Source organism: Doryrhamphus excisus, chromosome 22 (assembly GCF_030265055.1).
Source record: "Doryrhamphus excisus isolate RoL2022-K1 chromosome 22, RoL_Dexc_1.0, whole genome shotgun sequence".
Taxonomy (NCBI): Eukaryota; Metazoa; Chordata; class Actinopteri; order Syngnathiformes; family Syngnathidae; genus Doryrhamphus; species Doryrhamphus excisus.
The window spans coordinates 10,618,034-10,637,351 of NC_080487.1; the positions used below are offsets into that span (position 1 = coordinate 10,618,034).

At 37.1% G+C, this 19,318-nt stretch overlaps 1 protein-coding gene across 1 annotated transcript in view; it reads left to right on the top strand.

Moving 5' to 3' along the window:
* The window catches only part of LOC131109833 (protocadherin-15-like), a 192,350-nt gene that overhangs the window by 56,766 nt on the left and 116,266 nt on the right, over nt 1-19,318 (top strand). Inside the window, exons 10-13 of the mRNA XM_058062221.1 lie at nt 3,211-3,330; nt 5,167-5,277; nt 9,282-9,452; nt 17,462-17,570. Of these exons, the coding sequence (XP_057918204.1) occupies nt 3,211-3,330; nt 5,167-5,277; nt 9,282-9,452; nt 17,462-17,570 (511 nt within the window). The remainder of the gene's footprint in view (nt 1-3,210; nt 3,331-5,166; nt 5,278-9,281; nt 9,453-17,461; nt 17,571-19,318) is intronic.

Genomic DNA, 19,318 nt, shown 5'->3' on the forward strand with positions numbered 1-19,318 from the left:
TGTGAGTGTGAATGGTTGTTTGACTATATGTGCCCTGTGATTGGCTGGCCATCAGTCCAGGGTGTACCCCGCCTCTCGCCCTAAGACAGCTGGGATAGGCTCCAGCACCCTTTTGACACTCATGAAAATGAATGAATGAATGAATAAAAATGGCTGCTGGAATGTAAATACATATACTGCATATATAGCTACAGTACTACAGTAAGAGTATTGTGCCGCATCAACCAGACAATACACTACCAATGTATGATGCAGAATATTAACCAACTACTATGCAAGCTCAAAAGACTCAGTAAATGGTATGAATGTGAGTGTGAATGGTTGTTTGTCTATATGTGCCCTGTGATTGGCTGGCCACCAGTCCAGGGTGTACCCGCCTCTCGCCCTAAGACCGCTGGGATAGGCTCCAGCACCCTCCACGACCCTCGTGAGGAAAAGCGGTAGGAATGAATATTTTGTATATAAAAATATTGGGGCTGCACAGTGGGTGAGTGGTTAGTGTGCAGGCCACACAGCTAGAAGACCCGAGTTCAATTCCACCCTCAGCCATCTCTGTGTGGAGTTTGCATGTTTTTTCCGGGTACTCCGTTTTTCTCCCACATTCCAAAAACATGCTAGGTTAATTAGCGACTCCAAATTGTCCATAGGTATGAATGTGAGTGTGAATGGTTGTTTGTCTATATGTGCCCTGTGATTGGCTGGCCACCAGTCCAGGGTGTACCCCGCCTCTCGCCTTAAGACAGCTGGGATAGGCTCCAGCACCCCTGCAATCCTCGTGAGGAGAAACGGTAGAAAATGAATGAACGAATGAACATTTATTTTGTATATAAAAATATCGGGGCTGCACGGCGGTCGAGTGGTTAGTGCGCAGGCCGAGCACGGTCATTTAGTTGCAGGCATATTACACAACAGCATCAACAGAACCAATGTTGTAATAATAATAACACCATCGCTAGTATTAGTTCTGCTGATGAGGTCATTCGAAAGCAAGATGACTTTCATACCAAGGGAAAGATTTTACAGCGCATACAGAGGTAAAAAAAAAAAATTGCTTTGATGCCTAAAATGCAGCTACTATCAGGAGGTTGTCTGCAGCCACAGGTGGGTAACACTAAGGTACACCAAATTACCGAAACTCATTAGTTCTTCATTAGTTCTTTGGGTACAATGAGACCCCATAGCTGTGTTTTTGGTGTTGTGGGTATTATAATATTACATTATAATATTAATTCAAGATTTTTTTTTGCTTACCATTCTGCAAAATTGTGCAAAACCTGCCACTGCCCTTCTTCCAGCGACTGCACCATTGAGGAGATGCATGATTATTAAAATACGTAGCGGCCAAGGTAAATGTGGTCAACGCGGCTGTTTAAAAACCAATAAATCCGCTCCTATATGGGCGGTAACGTAGAAGCGGGAACAGATTTAGTCCATCTTGAAGTGCGAGTCTTCTCATTAGGCAAAACATCAAATCTCATCTGGAGGCATTAAAAGTACTCCGAGTTGATACTAACTCCCCAAGCATCTTTATAACCTGCGTCAGTACTTCATTTATGGGGGATGTGATACGTTCTATGCAGATAACCCAAAAAGGAACATTTATGTAGGACAACAGTGGAGCAGTAGCCAAATAAAACGTTTCTCATGCTGTTTGGAGATTAGATTCACGTTTTGGCATGGAGCTACAAAGCCCATGGCTGGGAAAAACAAACAAAAATGTAGCATGGCGAGAAAAAAAAAATGTTTGTTGGCAATGTTTTGACTTTCATGTTCAGTGGTACGTTCCCCCCCCCACTAAAAATAGATGAAGGAAAAACACTCTTTCAGACAAAAAAATCGACTTACCTTGTTTGCATCCACCGCTTATAGTTTTTGAGAGAAAAATAAACACGCTGGACTGGTGGCCAGCCAATCACAGGGCACATATAGACAAACAACCATTCACACTCACATTCATACCTATGGACGATTTGGAGTCGCTAATTAACCTAGCATGTTTTTGGAATGTGGGATGACGAAACCGGAGTACCCGGAAAAAACATGCAAACTCCACACAGAGATGGCAGAGAGTAGAATTGAACCCAGGTCTCATAGCTGTGAGGCCAGCGCACTAACCACTCGAGCACTGTGCAGCCCTGACATTTTTATATACAAAATAAATATTCATTCATTAATTCATTCACGCGGGGGGTGCTGGAGCCTATCCCAGCTGTCTTCAGGCGAGAGGCGGGGTACACCCTGGACTGGTGGCCAGCCAGCCAATCACAGGGCACATATAGACAAACAACCATTCACACTCACATTCATACCTATGGACAATTTGGAGTCGCTAATTAACCTAGCATGTTTTTGGAATGTGGGAGGAAACCGGAGTACCCGGAGAAAACCCACGCATGCACGGGGAGAACATGCAAACTCCACACAGAGATGGCCAAGTGTGGAATTGAACTCTGGTCTCCTAGCTGTGAGGCCTGCGTGGTAACCACTCATCCTCAGTGCAGTAGAATTCCTTATTTATGAATCAAATATTTTTGTAGTTAAGAGTATAGAAAACGTCTTCAAAATGTTTTTTGTACATTATTAGACCAGCCAATCTGGTGGCCAGCCAGCCAATCACAGGGCACATATAGACAAACAACCATTCACACTCACATTCATACCTATGGACAATTTGGAGTCGCTAATTAACCTAGCATGTTTTTGGAATGTGGGAGGAAACCGGAGAAAACCCACGCATGCACAGGGAGAACTCCACACAGAGATGTCCGAGGGTGGAATTGAACCCTGGTCTCCTAGCTGTGAGGTCTGCGCGCTAACCACTCGTCCACCGTGCAGCCGAGTATATAGTCATTCCAATAAAAAATGACATATTTCTACCAAAGTATTCAAATTACATGAAAAACTTTGTGAATCGGGCCTAGCCTCACAGCTAAGAGATCCGAGTTCAATTCCACCCTTGACCATCTCTGTGTGGAGTTTGCATGTTCTCCTTGTGTATGTGTGGGTTTTCTCCGGGTACTCCAGTTTCCTCCCACGTTCCAAAAACATGCTAGGTTAAATGTGGGGGGACGACATACAAACTCCACACAGACATGCCCGATTAATAAATAATAATATTAATAATAAAGTAAAAATTAGTATAAAGTAAACCACTACTACTACTACCAATATAAGAATGACTACAAATGATGTCGTATGTTGTGTTTCCAGTTAACTCCAGTGGGCACCACCATCTTTTCGGGCTTCTGGGGCAACAACGGGGCGACCGATATCGACGACGGCCCCAACGGACAAATCGAATACACCATCCAGCACAACCCCAGAGACCCAGTAAGTATTTCTAACATTATAATCAGACATGCTTATTTTTGTGTGCACCTTCCATCTCAAAAATCCCAAACCCAAAATATCAGTCATGATTTTTTATAAATGACCCGGGAGGCATTTATAAAACTCTTTTTTTTTTTTTAATCAACTTTTCAAAGGTTTTGTTGATGATTCTGATCGTTTGCTCCCTCCAAGAAATCCAATTTAACACACTCTGTCATATTCTCTCCCTTTTCATCTGTATTGATTTTTTGGGAGCATTATTTTTTTTTTTTGCAAAGTGTGTCCATTTTTAGCCCTCCAGCACAGGAATATTAAACTTCTAATTTAATCTTTGTTGTGATGCTACTCGGCCAAACGTAATCAAGCACATAAATACCTTTTTTAAGCTTGTTTTGGCTCAGAAGTTTTGATTAGTAGAGAGCGTGTTTGTTTTTCTTCAGTAACTGCTTAGAGGTGTAGTAAGGGCTAGGATTTAATACGCTCTGCTTCTTCCCACTACCATACCATACCATACCATACCATATCTTACTTATTGTGTGGAAATATGGGGTAATAACTATAAAAGCAATCTTCACTCGCTAAATGAACTGCAAAAAAGGCCAGTAAGGATAATTCATAATGTCGCCTACAGAGAACATACTAACTCCTTATTTCTAAAATCACAAATACTTCAACTTGCTGATATAGTTCATCTTCAAATGCTAAAATAATGCATAAGGCTAAAAAATAATAAATGATAATTTAATAATAATAAAACATATAAAAAATATAAAAAAAAAGAACGCCAACCGATGTGTGGAAATATGGGGTAATAACTATAAAAGCAAAATTTAAAAATTAAACAATTAATTTTTTTTTAATTTAAAATTAAAAACATTTAAAACATTCAAAATTAAAAACATTTAAAATTGAAAATAAAAAATGTAATTAAAAATTAAAAATAAAAAACAAAAAACAAATTATTAAACTATATTAGGAAAGCAGGAAGTGAACAAATGTAACAGTTACTGATTGTAAATTGAACCCTCGAGTGTGAGTACTTTGGTAATGACTTAATACTAACAACTTTTAGTCAAGATAAGTCACCTCGTACTTCGGTACGTGACTTAAATTAAATTAAATTAAATTAAATTAAATTAAAAATAATTAAAACAATTAAAAACAATTAAATTAAATTAAAAACAATTAAATTAAATTAAAAACAATTAAATTAAAAAAAACAATTAAATTAAAAAAACTATTAAATTAAATTAAAAAACTATTCAATTAAATTAAAAAACAATTAAATTATATTAGGAAAGCAGGAAGTGAACAAATGTAACAGTTACTGATTGTAAATTGAACCCTCGAGCGTGAGTACTTTGGTAATGACTTAATACTAACAACTTTTAGTAAAGATAATTCACCTTGTACTTCGGTACGTGACAAAAATTAAAATAAAATAAAATAAAAAATAAAATAAAATAAAATAAAATAAAATAAAATAAAATAAAATAAAATAAAATAAAATAAAATAAAATAAAATAAAATAAAATAAAATAAAATAAAATAAAATAAAATAAAATAAAATAAAATAGGAAAGCAGGAAGTGAACAAATGTAACAGTTACTGATTGTAAAAGTACCAGATGGAGGGGTAGGATTTAATAAGCTTTGCTTCTTCCTACTCCTTTTGGACATGTGGAACTGTGAACTGATTATGGGATGCATTCAATTGTAATCTGATGCATGTTCAAATGAAATAAAACCATTACCATTACCTCTTTTTTTCGGACATCATAATCATCAATCAAGTGTAATGTAACTTAATAAATGAAGTAATCTATTACCATTTCAGATGGCCAACAGAACATTCGACATCCCGCTGACGTTGTTTGGCGCCGTGGTGCTCAGGGAGCGGCTCAACTACGAGGAGATAACACGCTACCTGGTCATCATACAAGCTAATGTAAGCGTTTAATATATATATATATATATATATATATATATATATATATATATATATATATATATATATATATATTGGGATATTGTTTTCCTGTGGAGCACTGTTGGAAGTAAATAAAAGTAATCAGCTTTCGACTTGAGCGGAGAATCACGTTATGCAAATGAGCGTTATCATGGAAACATTATTTACACAGTCTGGGACTATTTGTTCTCTGTGGAGCTCGCCTTGAGGGAACTATGCGCTCGTCCTTAATTATCACTAATGTCTTTGTTAATGCCTTTGTTTTCCTTTTATTCCACGCCTCTGTGGATGTTTTATTTGTGAACAAATGTATGTGACGATGCTGCAATTAACAGACAAACAGACGGCAACTTTTAGACATGACGGAGCCATCTTTTATCATCCGCTCTTTAACTCTTAGATGCGTAAGTGACTGAACCCCACACTCTTGCATAAGTGGGTCAAAAAGCATGCGTGCGGGTCATTCCGGGTCATACCTGGAATATGAAATTATAAAAAATTGTCATTACGAAGATATTTCAAGAAAACAACCTGACTGGGTCATTTTTGACCCACTTATGGAAGGTTGGGGTAGTAACACAAAAACAAAAATTTCTTAAAATTTACAAAAGTTAAGTTAAAAATGTGAATGACATGATATAAAAAAATAAACATGTTTTTTGAGGAATACCTGGAATATGAAATGATAAAAAATTTTCAATTACGAAGATATTTCAAGAAAACAACCTGACCGGATCATTTTTGACCCACTTATGGAAGGTTGGGGTAGTAACACAAAAACTAAAATTTCTTAAAATTTATAAAAGGTAAGTTAAAAACTTGAATGGCATGATATTAAAAACACTTTTTTTAGGAATACCTGGAATTAGAAATGATGAAAAATTTTCATTACAAAGATATTTCAAGAAAACAACCTGACCAGGTCATTTTTGACCCACTTATGGAAGGTTGGGGTAGTAACACAAAAACTAAAATTTCTTAAAATTTATAAAAGGTAAGTTAAAAACTTGAATGGCATGATATTAAAAACATGTTTTTTTTAGGAATACCTGGAATATGAAATGATAAAAAAAAATTTATTACGAAGATATTTCAAGAAAACAACCTTGGCCGGGTCATTTTTGACCCACTTATGGAAGGTTGGGGTAGTAACACAAAAACTAAAATTTCTTAAAATGTATGAAAGGTAAGTTAAAAACATGAATGGCGTGTTATCAAAAACATGTTTTTTGAGGAATACCTGGAATATGAAATGATACAAATTTTTAAATTACGAAGATATTTCAAGAAAACAACCTGACCGGGTCATTTTTGACCCACTTATGGAAGGTTGGGGTAGTAACACAAAAACTAAAATTTCTTAAAATTTATAAAAGGTAAGTTAAAAACTTGAATGGCATGATATTAAAAACATGTTTTTTTTTAGGAATACCTGGAATATGAAATGATAAAAAAAAATTTATTACGAAGATATTTCAAGAAAACAACCTGACCGGGTCATTTTTGACCCACTTATGGAAGGTTGGGGTAGTAACACAGAAACTAAAATTTCTTAAAATTTATAAAATGTACGTTAAAAATGTGAATGGTATGATTGCAAAAACATGTTTTTTGAGAAATACCTGGAATATGAAATGATAAAAAATCTTCATTACGAAGATATTTCAAGAAAACAACCTGACCGGGTCATTTTTGACCCACTTATGGAAGGTTGGGGTAGTAACACAAAAACTAAAATTTCTTAAAATGTATGAAAGGTAAGTTAAAAACATGAATGGCGTGTTATCAAAAACATGTTTTTTGAGGAATACCTGGAATATGAAATGATACAAATTTTTAAATTACGAAGATATTTCAAGAAAACAACCTGACCGGGTCATTTTTGACCCACTTATGGAAGGTTGGGGTAGTAACACAAAAACTAAAATTTCTTAAAATGTATAAAAGGTAATGATATCAAAAACGTGTTTTTTTAGGAATACCTGGAATATGAAATGATGAACATTTTTCATTACGAAGATATTTCAAGAAAACAACCTGACCGGGTCATTTTTGACCCACTTATGGAAGGTTAGGGTAGTAACACAAAAACTAAAATTTCTTAAAATTTATAAAAGGTAAGTTAAAAACTTGAATGGCATGATATTAAAAACATATTTTTTAGGAATACCTGGAATATGAAATGATAAAAAATCTTCATTACAAAGATATTTCAAGAAAACAACCTGACCGGGTCATTTTTGACCCACTTATGGAAGGTTGGGGTAGTAACACAAAAACTAAAATTTCTTAAAATTTATAAAAGGTACGTTAAAAACATGAATTGCATGATATCAAAAACATGTTTTTTGAGGAATACCTGGAATATGAAATGATAAAAAATTTTCAATTACGAAGATATTTCAAGAAAACAACCTGACCGGGTCAGTTTTGACCCACTTATGCATCTAAGGGTTAATATCCGATGTATTAAACCTAGCCGTATTTAAGACGCCCCCCCACGAAATGATGTCCACATATAGGATGCAGGATTTTCTTTTTCGTGTGTTTTGCACCAACCGGTATGGATGTGAAATGGATCTTAAATTGTATTCATTATGTCTTTAAAAAAAAAAAAAAATCTAAATTTGTTGAAATATGCAGAGACACCATGTAGACAATGTTGGAAAAGTGTCTATGAATATCATTACAGCTTCTGTCGTCTTCAATAGACGTGACAGCATGAACCAGTGGCCAGAAACAAATCATAAATCAGCAGTTGTGAGATCATTAGCAAACAATCATTTTCTTTCTTATATTTTGTGGTGCAAAAATAGCAGCAAAATGGCGAGGATGCTGATATCTACCATTGTGTTATCCATGTGGGGGAACGCCTTCAGGAATAATGGGAATGTTCAAGCAAAGCGGGAATGCATGCCAAAGCGGAAAAAAAATATTTTGCAGAACCTTACTTCTTACATTTCATCCTGTATGATGATAATTCTGATGATAATTTTTTGAACCGTTTACACCAGGGGTGGGCAAACTATGGCACGGGGGCCACATCCAGACCGCCAAGTGTTTGAATACGACCCGTCTGTTCTTTCCAAAGTATTTCATTTAAACTCAAAATACAACCATGGCTTGAACCAACGTTTTAATGGTTTAAGCTGGAGCCTATCCCAGCTGTCTTCAAGTGAAAGGCGGGGTACACCCTGGACTTGGTCGGCAGCCAATCACAGGGCACATATAGACAAACAACCATTCACACTTACTGAGTCTTTTGAGCTTGCATAGTAGTTGGTTAATATTCTGCATCATACATTGGTAGTGTATTGTCTGGTTGATGTGGCACAATACCTTTACTGTAGTACTGCAGCTATATATGCAGTATATGTATTTAAACTCTGGACTGGTCGCCAGCCAATCATTCATTCACTCCTGCTTATCCTCACAAGAGTTGCATTGGATGCTGGAGCCTATCCCAGCTGTCTTCAGGCGAGGTTGTGGTGTCTTCAGCGCTAACCACTCGGACGCCGTGCAGCCCGATTCATAAAGTTTTTCATGTAATTTGAATGTCTTGGTAGAAACATGTCATTTTTAATTGGAATAACTATACACTCGGCTGCACGGTGGTTGAGTGGTTAGCACGCAGATCTCACAGCTAGGAAACCAATGTTTAATTTGGTTAATATTCTGCATCATACATTGGTAGTGTATTGTCTGGTTGATGCGGCACAATACTCTTATTGTAGTACTGTAGCTATATATGCAATATGCAATATAATAATAATATGCATTATGTAATATACTGCATATATACTCTATATAATATATAACAAATAATATATAAAATAAAATAAAATAAAATAAAATGTATTATTAATATAATGCAATATAACAATATAAACAATATTTTCTGCTCTAATGTTGTTATCACTAACGCTGACATTTTTTGCAAACATTCCGACAAGCACAGATAGTGAAACTTTATGGTTTTGCAGGACCGAGCCCCATACCCGAGCGAGCGTCGCACCGCCACCACCACGCTGACCGTAGACGTGCTGGACGGCGACGACCTGGGCCCCATGTTCCTGCCGTGCACGCTCGTGGGGAGCACTCGCGACTGCAGCCCCATCACGTACAAGTCCAGCGTGCTGGAGCTGACGGAGCCGGTAAGACTACACTTTTGTAAAAATAAAAATTGGGGCGAGAGGCGGGGTACACCCCGGACTGGTGGCCAGCCAATCACAGGGCACATATAGACAAACAACCATTCACACTCACATTCATACCTATGGACAATTTGGAGTCGCTAATTAACCTAGCATGTTTTTGGAATGTGGGAGGAAACCGGAGTACCCGGAGAAAACCCACGCATGCACGGGGAGAACATGCAAACTCCACACAGAGATGGCCGAGGGTGGTCCTAGCTGTGAGGTCTGCGCGCTGTGAGATCTGCGCGCTAACCACTAGACCACAGTGCCGCCTAATAATAACCAATTAGCTAAGACCCTCAAACAATGCACAACGATGAGTCAATTCAAGAAACAATACAAGCAGTTGATGTTTGCTAAATACAAGGATGAAGATTTTTTAATTTATTTTAATTTATTTTAATTTATTTTAATTTATTTTAATTTATTTTAATTTATTTTAATTTATTTTAATTTATTTTAATTTATTTTAATTTACAATTACATTAAAAAGCAATTAAATTGAATTGAATTAAATTAAAAATACAATTAAATCATATTATGAAAGCAGGAAGTGAACAAATGTAACAGTTACTGATTGTAAATTGAGGATTTAATAAGCTTTGCTTCTTCCTACTCCTTTTGGACATGTGGAACTGTGAACTGATTATGGGATGCATTCAATTGTAATCTGATGCATGTTCAAATGAAATAAAACCATGACCATACTGCTTATCCTGTCACAGGGGTGCTGGAGCCTATCCTATTGGCTGGACTGGTCGCCAGCCAATCACAGGGCACATATAGACAAATCTTTTTCATATAGACAAAATTTAATTTATTTTAATTTATTTTATTTTAATTTATTTTAATTTATTTTATTTTAATTTATTTTAATTTATTTAAATTTACAATTAAATTAAACAAAACAATTAAATTAAACAAAACAATTAAATTAAACAAAACAATTAAATTAAACAAAAAAACAATTAAATTATATTAGGAAAGCAGGAAGTGAACAAATGTAACAGTTACTGATTGTAAATTGTAAAATTGTAAATACTTTGGTAATGACTTCATACTAACAATTTTTAGCATCTTTTCCAAGATGAATTCCGCACACACGCGTGGACAAACACGTGCGTGCCAACAAACACAGCCGTCACGACTTATTGGACTCTTTGTACACAGTTACCGCTCCATCTTGTTGTTTATAGCGACATCCCCCGCCACTCTTTGACACACATCATTTTTACTGAAGACTCACACACACCAGCGCAGTCAAGAGAGAGCGAGGAGTAAATCAACTTTACAGCGTGCAATTTGGAGAGGAGCAAGTGCGTTCCGACAAGGACGGGCTTTTTTTTTTTTTTTTTTTTTTTTACGATATGAAGAGGAGAGGTAGTTGTGTTCAAATGAGAGCGGCGATATAGAACAATTGGACTTAAAAGATGTACTTGAGAGGCGTGCGAAGCTCCGTGGAATCACTATCTGTCGCACTTCAGGTGGCAGTGGGCTTGCTGCTGTTGATGATGAGTTCACACGCCGTCAGAAGAAATGGGATCATGCACAAAAAAAACAAGCTTCACTGTCTCATAAGTCCGAGTTTAATTGGCTATTGAGAAAGCACTCAGATTCACTGTATCGACCCCAATATAAGATGAGGTATAGTAATATCAGAAAAAGATGGTAGCAATCTAGTGATTTTATACAATGGAACCTTGGTTAGCGTCCAACTCTAACCAAAACAGATGTTAACCAAATCAATTATTCATTCATTTTCTATATTCATTTTCTGTGTGGCAATATGGTGTAATAACTATAAAAGCAATCTTCACTCGCTAAATGTACTGCAAAAAAAGGCCAGTAAGGATAATTCATAATGCCGCCTACAGAGAACATACTAACTCCTTATTTCTAAAATCACAAATACTTTTAAAATTAAATTAAATTAAATTAAATTAAATTTTGTATATATGAAAAAAGTTTGTCTATATGTGCCCTGTGATTGGCTGGCGACCAGTCCAGCTGGGATAGGCTCCAGCACCCCTGTGACAGGATAAGCAGTATGGTAATGGTTTTATTTCATTTGAACATGCATCAGATTACAATTGAATGCATCACATAATCAGTTCACAGTTCCACATGTCCAAAAGGAGTAGGAAGAAGCAAAGCTTATTAAATCCTCAATTTACAATCAGTAACTGTTACATTTGTTCACTTCCTGCTTTCCTAATATGATTTAATTGTATTTTTGATTTAATTCAATTCATTTTAATTTAATTGTTTTTTAATTTAATTGTAAATTAAAATAAATTAAAATAAATTAAAAACTTATTAAACTATATTAGGAAAGCAGGAAGTGAACAAATGTAACAGTTACTGATTGTAAAAGTACCAAATGGAGGGGTAGGATTTAATAAGCTTTGCTTCTTCCTACTCCTTTTGGACATGTGGAACTGTGAACTGATTATGTGATGCATTCAATTGTAATCTGATGCATGTTCAAATGAAATAAAACCATTATCATACTGCTTATCCTGTTGCAGGGGTGCTGGAGCCTATCCCAGCTGGACTGGTGGCCAGCCAATCACAGGGCACATATGTATAGACAAACAACCATTCACACTCACATTCATACTTATGGACAATTCGGAGTCGCCGATTAACCTAGCATGAATGTAAAAAAAAATTCTAAATACTATTTATTTTTTACGTTTTCCCCAAATTGGCTTTGAAAACGAGGTGTTGCTTTATGTTCATGATCGTTTTATATTTGGAGTATCTGGAGTACGAGTATTCTAAACCAGGAAGTTCAGCTTGTAGACTTACTCTATTACTCTGTCACCATCAAATTTCTTTATGAACAAAATGATCATTTTGCAGCTGTTTTGAAGCCCACAGTTTTCTGCCTGTGGGCGTTGAGTCTCTGAACAGTGTTGCTCCGGCAACCAAGACAAAAAAAAAAAAAAAACTCTTGAGGCTTGTCGCTGTAATGAATCTATGAGTGGGATATTGTTTGAGTTCTTATCTTTAGGCTACTGTGATGCATTCTGCTTAAATGAACACCATCACAGACTTACTGGTACCACTTTAGGTACACAAGTCAATGCAAGAACTGGATGTATGTTGTACACATTTACATTGTGCTCTACTGTAACTAATTAGTTTTTTTCTTCGGGAGAGGCGGGGTACACCCTGGACTGGTGGCCAGCCAATCACAGGGCACATATAGACAAACAACCATTCACACTCACATTCATACCTATGGACAATTTGGAGTCGCTAATTAACCTAGCATGTTTTTGGAATGTGGGAGGAAACCGGAGTACCCGGAGAAAACCCGGCCAGAAATGGCAGAGGGTGGAATCGAACTCGGGTCTCCTAGCTGTGCGGCCGACGCACTAACCACTCAGTCCATAATACAGTCATTAAGTTTCAAAAATTCATAAATTAATTAATTGATCGCTGTCTTGTGGTTGACTATAGCATATTATTAGTCAAATCAAATACTGCAATATATTAAATACATTCATTCATTTTCTACCGCTTATCCTTACGAGGGTCGCGGGGGATGCTGGAGCCTATCCCAGCTGTCTTTGGGCGAGAGGCGGGGTACACCCTGGACTGGTGGCCAGCCAGCCAATCACAGGGCACATATAGACAAACAACCATTCACACTCACATTCATACCTATGGACAATTTGGAGTCGCTAATTAACCTAGCATGTTTTTGGAATGTGGGAGGAAACCGGAGTACCCGGAGAAAACCCACGCATGCACGGGGAGAACATGCAAACTCCACACAGAGATGGCCGAGGGTGGGATTGAACCCTTGTCTCCTAGCTGTGAGGTCTGCGCGCTAACCACTTGACCGCTGTGCAGCCGAGTACATAGTTATTCCAATTAAAAATGACATATTTCTACCAAAATATTCAAATTACATGAAAAACTTTGTGAATCGGGCCTAGCCTCACAGCTAAGAGATCCGAGTTCAATTCCAAGATACCTCAATCGGATTGGGGAAAGGAATATTCCACCCCTGGGAATCCGATTATATATTCATTCGGATTGGCACTTTTCTTTCGGAATGAGGTGTATACAAAGGTTACATTCTTTCCGTTTGAGCAAATAACCCGAATGGAATTGGAATATTTGGGTCCATGTAAACGTGGCTTGTGACCTTTTGGAGCCAACTATTACATTGAAATATACTGTTGTAAAACTCCCATAGAACTCAGAAATGAGTACCTGCACCATTCTTGTTAATCACCAAAACAAATAGATTTAGTATGCTTGATGTCGGTGTTTCTCGGGGGCCTCGTGGGAATGTTGCTCCAGATGGTGAGGTTGGCTTCACGGCGGGCATCCGCTGTCTGGAACTGATGTTCATTTTTGTAAACTTCCCTTTGCTATTCATCCCCAAATGTTCTCAATTGGATTTAAATCAGGGGGACACGTAGGATGGTACAAAAGAATGAGCTATCTAGTATCCATCTATCTTTGTCAGGCCGGCATTGTGCCGGTCGCAGGGGTGCTGGAGCCTATCCCACATTGTCTTCGGGCGGGAGGCAGGGTACACCCTGGACTGGTGTCCAGCCAATCACAGGGCACATATAGACAAACAACCATTCACACTTACTGAGTCTTTTGAGCTTGCATAGTAGTTGGTTAATATTCTGCATCATACATTGGTAGTGTATTGTCTGGTTGATGTGGCACAATACTCTTACTGTAGTACTGTAGCTATATATGCAGTATATGTATTTACATTCCAGCAGCCATTTTTATTCATTTTCATGAGTGTCGCAGGGGTGCTGGAACCTATCCCAGCTGTCTTCGGGGCGAGAGGCGGGGTACACCCTGGACTGGTGGCCAGCCAATCACAGGGCACATATAGACAAACAACCATTCACACTCACATTCATACCTATGGACAATTTGAAGTCGCCAATTAGCATGTTAGCCTAGCATGTTTTTGGAATGTGGGAGGAAACCGGAGTACCCGGAGAAAACTCACGCATGCACGGGGAGAACATGCAAACTCCACACAGAGATTCCAGAGGGTGGAATCGAACCCTGGTCTCCAAGCTGTGAGGCCTCCGTGCTAACCACTCATCCACCGTGCAGCCCTTATAGCCAAATTACTTACTAAAAATGCATTTTGAAGTCTAATTAGAACCTCCTTAAGATCCAACAGTCATTTTGTTGACTGTTTACATGCAAAAATCCTAAAAGCGCCAAAGCTCCATACTTCCCCCGTATTGTACGTGACTAGATTGTGCCTAATGAAGGTTCTGGTCCTTGTCTGTACAAAAAGTTTCCCCTATGTGATAAAAGAGCCACGAGTCCAAACAAGAGGGATAAAAGGCAAAAGAGTCGCTGTTGCTGGGGTGAAAGAGAGGCAGAGAGGTGAAGCGAGGAGAAGAGTCAAGGATCTGTTACCGTTTTTTTTTTTTTGAGTCCTAATCAGACTAATAAGATATGACAACCTTGGGGCCTTTGAGCCAGCATTAACTGTTCACTCTCTCGACTTTAAACACACACGCAGCACCGTGCTTGTCATTTAGGTGTTGAATGTCAGGCCACGTTCACGCACACACTTCAAACACGCTGCTGCTTCTGCTTCTCCTAAAAAAAAAAAAAAAAAAAAAAAATGATGGCTGCAAGCAACAATAAGATGAATGAAGGAGTTGAGTAAACAACTCTCTGTCATGTGTCACAATTGTCAAATACAAGATGCACCAAACAGCATGCAGACCATTGAAGGCTGCAGCATTGTTGAAATGCATTCATTGCATTGTATTTTTTTTTCATAGTAAACACATGAGGCTTGACAATGTATGTAATTAAATAATATATGTAATTAACACTGGTTGGTGGAGTGATGAATACATTCAAGTAATATATAAGCTATATAAACATAGTGTTGGCGGCAAGGCGATCTAGTGGTTAGCACACAGCTAGGAAACCAGGTTTCAATTCCACCCTCGGCCAGCTCTGTGTGGAGTTTGCATGTTCTCATAAAAAAACAACTTTTTTTAACGTTAATAAGGATGTTGGAGTCGAAAGTAAAACATGATCATGATTAACAAGTATATTACACAACACACCAACAGTTGAGTAGAAACATTTTAAAGTGCATGCAGAGGTACATAAAAACACTGAATGTTGACCACTCATAAAAGAACTACTTTTTTTACGTTAATGAGGATTTTGGAGTCGAAAGTAAACCATGATAATTGATTAATAAGCATATTACACAACACAGCAGCAACAGAACCAATGTTGTAATAGCAGTAAGGAGCACACTGCACTATACAGAACAGTAAACAATAGTATGGCAAAATGCATGAGTTTCACACCAACAGTTGAGTAGAAACATTTTAAAGTGCATGCAGAGGTATACAAAAACACTGAGTGTTGACCACTCATAAAAAACAACTTTTTTTTACGTTAATAAGGATTTTGGAGCACATCAGAAAGTCGAAAGTAAAACGTGATCATTGATTACCAAGTACATTACAAAACACAGGAGCAACAGAACCAATGTTGTAATAGCAGTAAGTAGCACACTGTGATATACACAACAGTAAACAATAGTATGGCAACATGCATGAGTTTCACACCAACAGTTGAATAGAAACATTTTAAAGTGCATGCAGAGGTACATAAAAACACTGAGTGTTGACCACTCATAAAAAACAACTTTTTTTACGTTAATAAGGATTTTGGAGCATCAGAAAGTCGAAAGTAAAACGTGATCATTGATTACCAAGTACATTACAACACAGCAGCAACAGAACCAATGTTGTAATAGCAGTAAGGAGCACACTGCGCTATACAGAACAGTAAACAATATTACGGCAAAATGCATGAGTTTCACACCAACAGTTGAGTAGAAACATTTTAAAGTGCATGCAGAGGTACATAAAAACACTGAATGTTGACCACAACAACTTTTTTACAATAAGAAATTTGGAGCACATCAGAAAGTCGATAGTAAAACATGATCATTCATTAACAATTGCATTACAACACGGCAGCAACAGAACCGATGTTGTAATAGCATTTAACAACACATCAACATCAGAAATGGTATTTGTTTATTTAGTTTCAGCTAATTTACTCCACTTTATAATACTACAGTCGGAAGCCGTGTACTCTATTGTGCTTGCTTTTGCGGTTTATTTACATAACATATCAGCGGCAGTTGCAGGATGTCCAGGGGGATGCATCGTGGCCGTCTCCAAGCAGCTGAGCACCAACTATGAATGCGCAACCACGACCGTGTTTTTTTTTTTTTTGCACGCCACGCTGTCCTGCTATGCTTTGCATGTTTATCAACCGCTCTTTCCATTTCAGTTTATGCCACTCACGCACACACACACACACACACACACACACACACATAATAACGGCTTGTGTAACTTACTCGCCAGAGTGCTGTATTCCAGCCAACGTATATATGATCACAGTAGATGTGTTGATACACATTGGAAATATGGCCGCCCTCCTTGGCGCGGTGCTTTACTGCTCTAGTGATTGTGGATTTCTTCCATCTGAATTGCTGCCGGGATTGCACACGGATCAGCACATTGCACCAATATAAGTCATCATTATTGTCGGACCATTTAATTATTGTGGTTTCCTATATTGTGCTGAGTGCATTTGAGATTGGGGGGGGGGGACTGATTTAAAGAGGAGTCTTTAAGACATGCATGTTTAGTCAAGATTGAAAACCACTTCACTTGTCACATTTTTTTACCGTCGTGGCCATCTTTAATACATCACATGACTACACCTGCACAATTCAACATGTCTGACATGGCGTATAAAGAAGCAGAGCTTGATTTTTTTTTTTTTTTGGGGGGGGGGGGGGGGGGACTACGTGACTACCAACCTTCTTTTAACAAGGTTCTTTTAAGTTGAATATAATGAACCTGCATCATTCTTCCATTGTGCTAAATCCACTTAATTCTCTGCAGAATAAGGTGAACCCACTCAATGTGACCCCACCCATACAAGCTCAGGATCAAGACAGGAACATCCAGCCTCCGTCAGACAGACCTGGGATTCTGTACTCCATCCTCATCGGTATGTGCAATAAAAAAAAAAAATAATTCTGGGGCTTGAAATACTGCATATAAAATATGAACTCTGGGGGTAATCTGGTAATAGTAATGGTTTTATTTCATTTGAACATGCATCAGATTACAATTGAATGCATCACATAATCAGTTCACAGTTCCACATGTCCAAAAGGAGTAGGAAGAAGCAAAGCTTATTAAATCCTACCGCTCCATCTGGTACTTTTACAATCAGTAACTGTTACATTTGTTCACTTCCTGCTTTCCTAATATAATTTAATTGTTTTTTTAATTTAATTTAATTGTTTTTTAAATTTAATTTAATTGTTTTTTAATTTAATTTAATTTATTGTTTTTTAATTGTTTTTTAAATTGTTTTTTAATTTAATTTAATTGTTTTTTAATTTAATTTAATTTATTGTTTTTTAATTGTTTTTAATTGTTTTTAATTGTTTTTAATTGTTTTTAATTGTTTTTTTAAATTTAATTTAATTTAATTTAATTTTTGTCACATACCGAAGTACAAGGTGACTTATCTTGACTAAAAGTTGTTAGTATTAAGTCATTACCAAAGTACTCACGCTCGAGGGTTCAATTTACAATCAGTAACTGTTACATTTGTTCACTTCCTGCTTTCCTAATATAGTTTAATAATTTGTTTTTTTTGTTTTTTATTTTTAATTTTTTTATTAAAAAAATATTTTAAATTTTAAATGTTTTTAATTTTTTACAATTTTTAAAATTTTTAATTTAGAAAATTTTTAATTTTTAAAGTTTTTAATTTTTAGTAGCATACCGAAGCTGTTTGAAGATGAACTATATTAGTAAGTTGAAGTATTTGTGATTTTAGAAATAAGGAGTTAGTATGTTCTCTGTAGGCGGCATTATGAATTATCCTTACTGACCTTTTTTGCAGTACATTTAGTGAATGAAGATTGCTTTTATAGTTATTACCCCGTATTGCCACACAGAAAATGAATATAGAAAATGAATGAATAATTGATTCTCTGAACGACAGGAAGCCGGTACGGATTAATATGATCATATTTCCTGGTTTTTAGTCAGGACTCGAGTAGCAGCATTCTGTATGACCTGCAGCTGTTTTCACAGCTCGACTGGAGAGCCGGATGTGTTACAGTCGTCTAGCCTGCTGGAGACAAAGACAAGGATTAGTCTCTCTAAATCTGGCTTAGACACTAGTCCCTTGATTTTGGCGATGTGTTTTAGGTGGTAAAAAGCTGCTGATGTTTAAAGATCCGATCTGAGTGCATTATTGTTACCCCGAGATTTCTATCATGATGATTAGGTTTTAGAGAAAGAGTCTCAAGGTGGATAATAACACTTTGTCTTTGATTCTGTGGGCCACAAACAATGATTTCAATGCACTGACAAAGTACATTCATTTTCTAACAGATTTTCTACTAGATCCTATCCCAGCTGGACCGGTCGCCAGCCAATCACAGGGCTCATATAGACAAACAACCATTCACACTCACATTCATACCTATGGACAATTTGGAGTCGCTAATTAACCTAGCATGTTTTTGGAATGTGGGAGGAAACCGGAGTACCCGCAGAAAACTGGGGAGAACATGCAAACTCCACAGAGATGCGGAATCAAACTCGGGTCACCTAACTGCGTGGCCACATGCTAAACACCCTCCACCATGCAGCCCCAGATCAAATTATTAATTCATTCATTTTCTACCGCTTATCCTCACGAGGGTTGTGGGAGGGTGCTGGAGCCTATCCCAG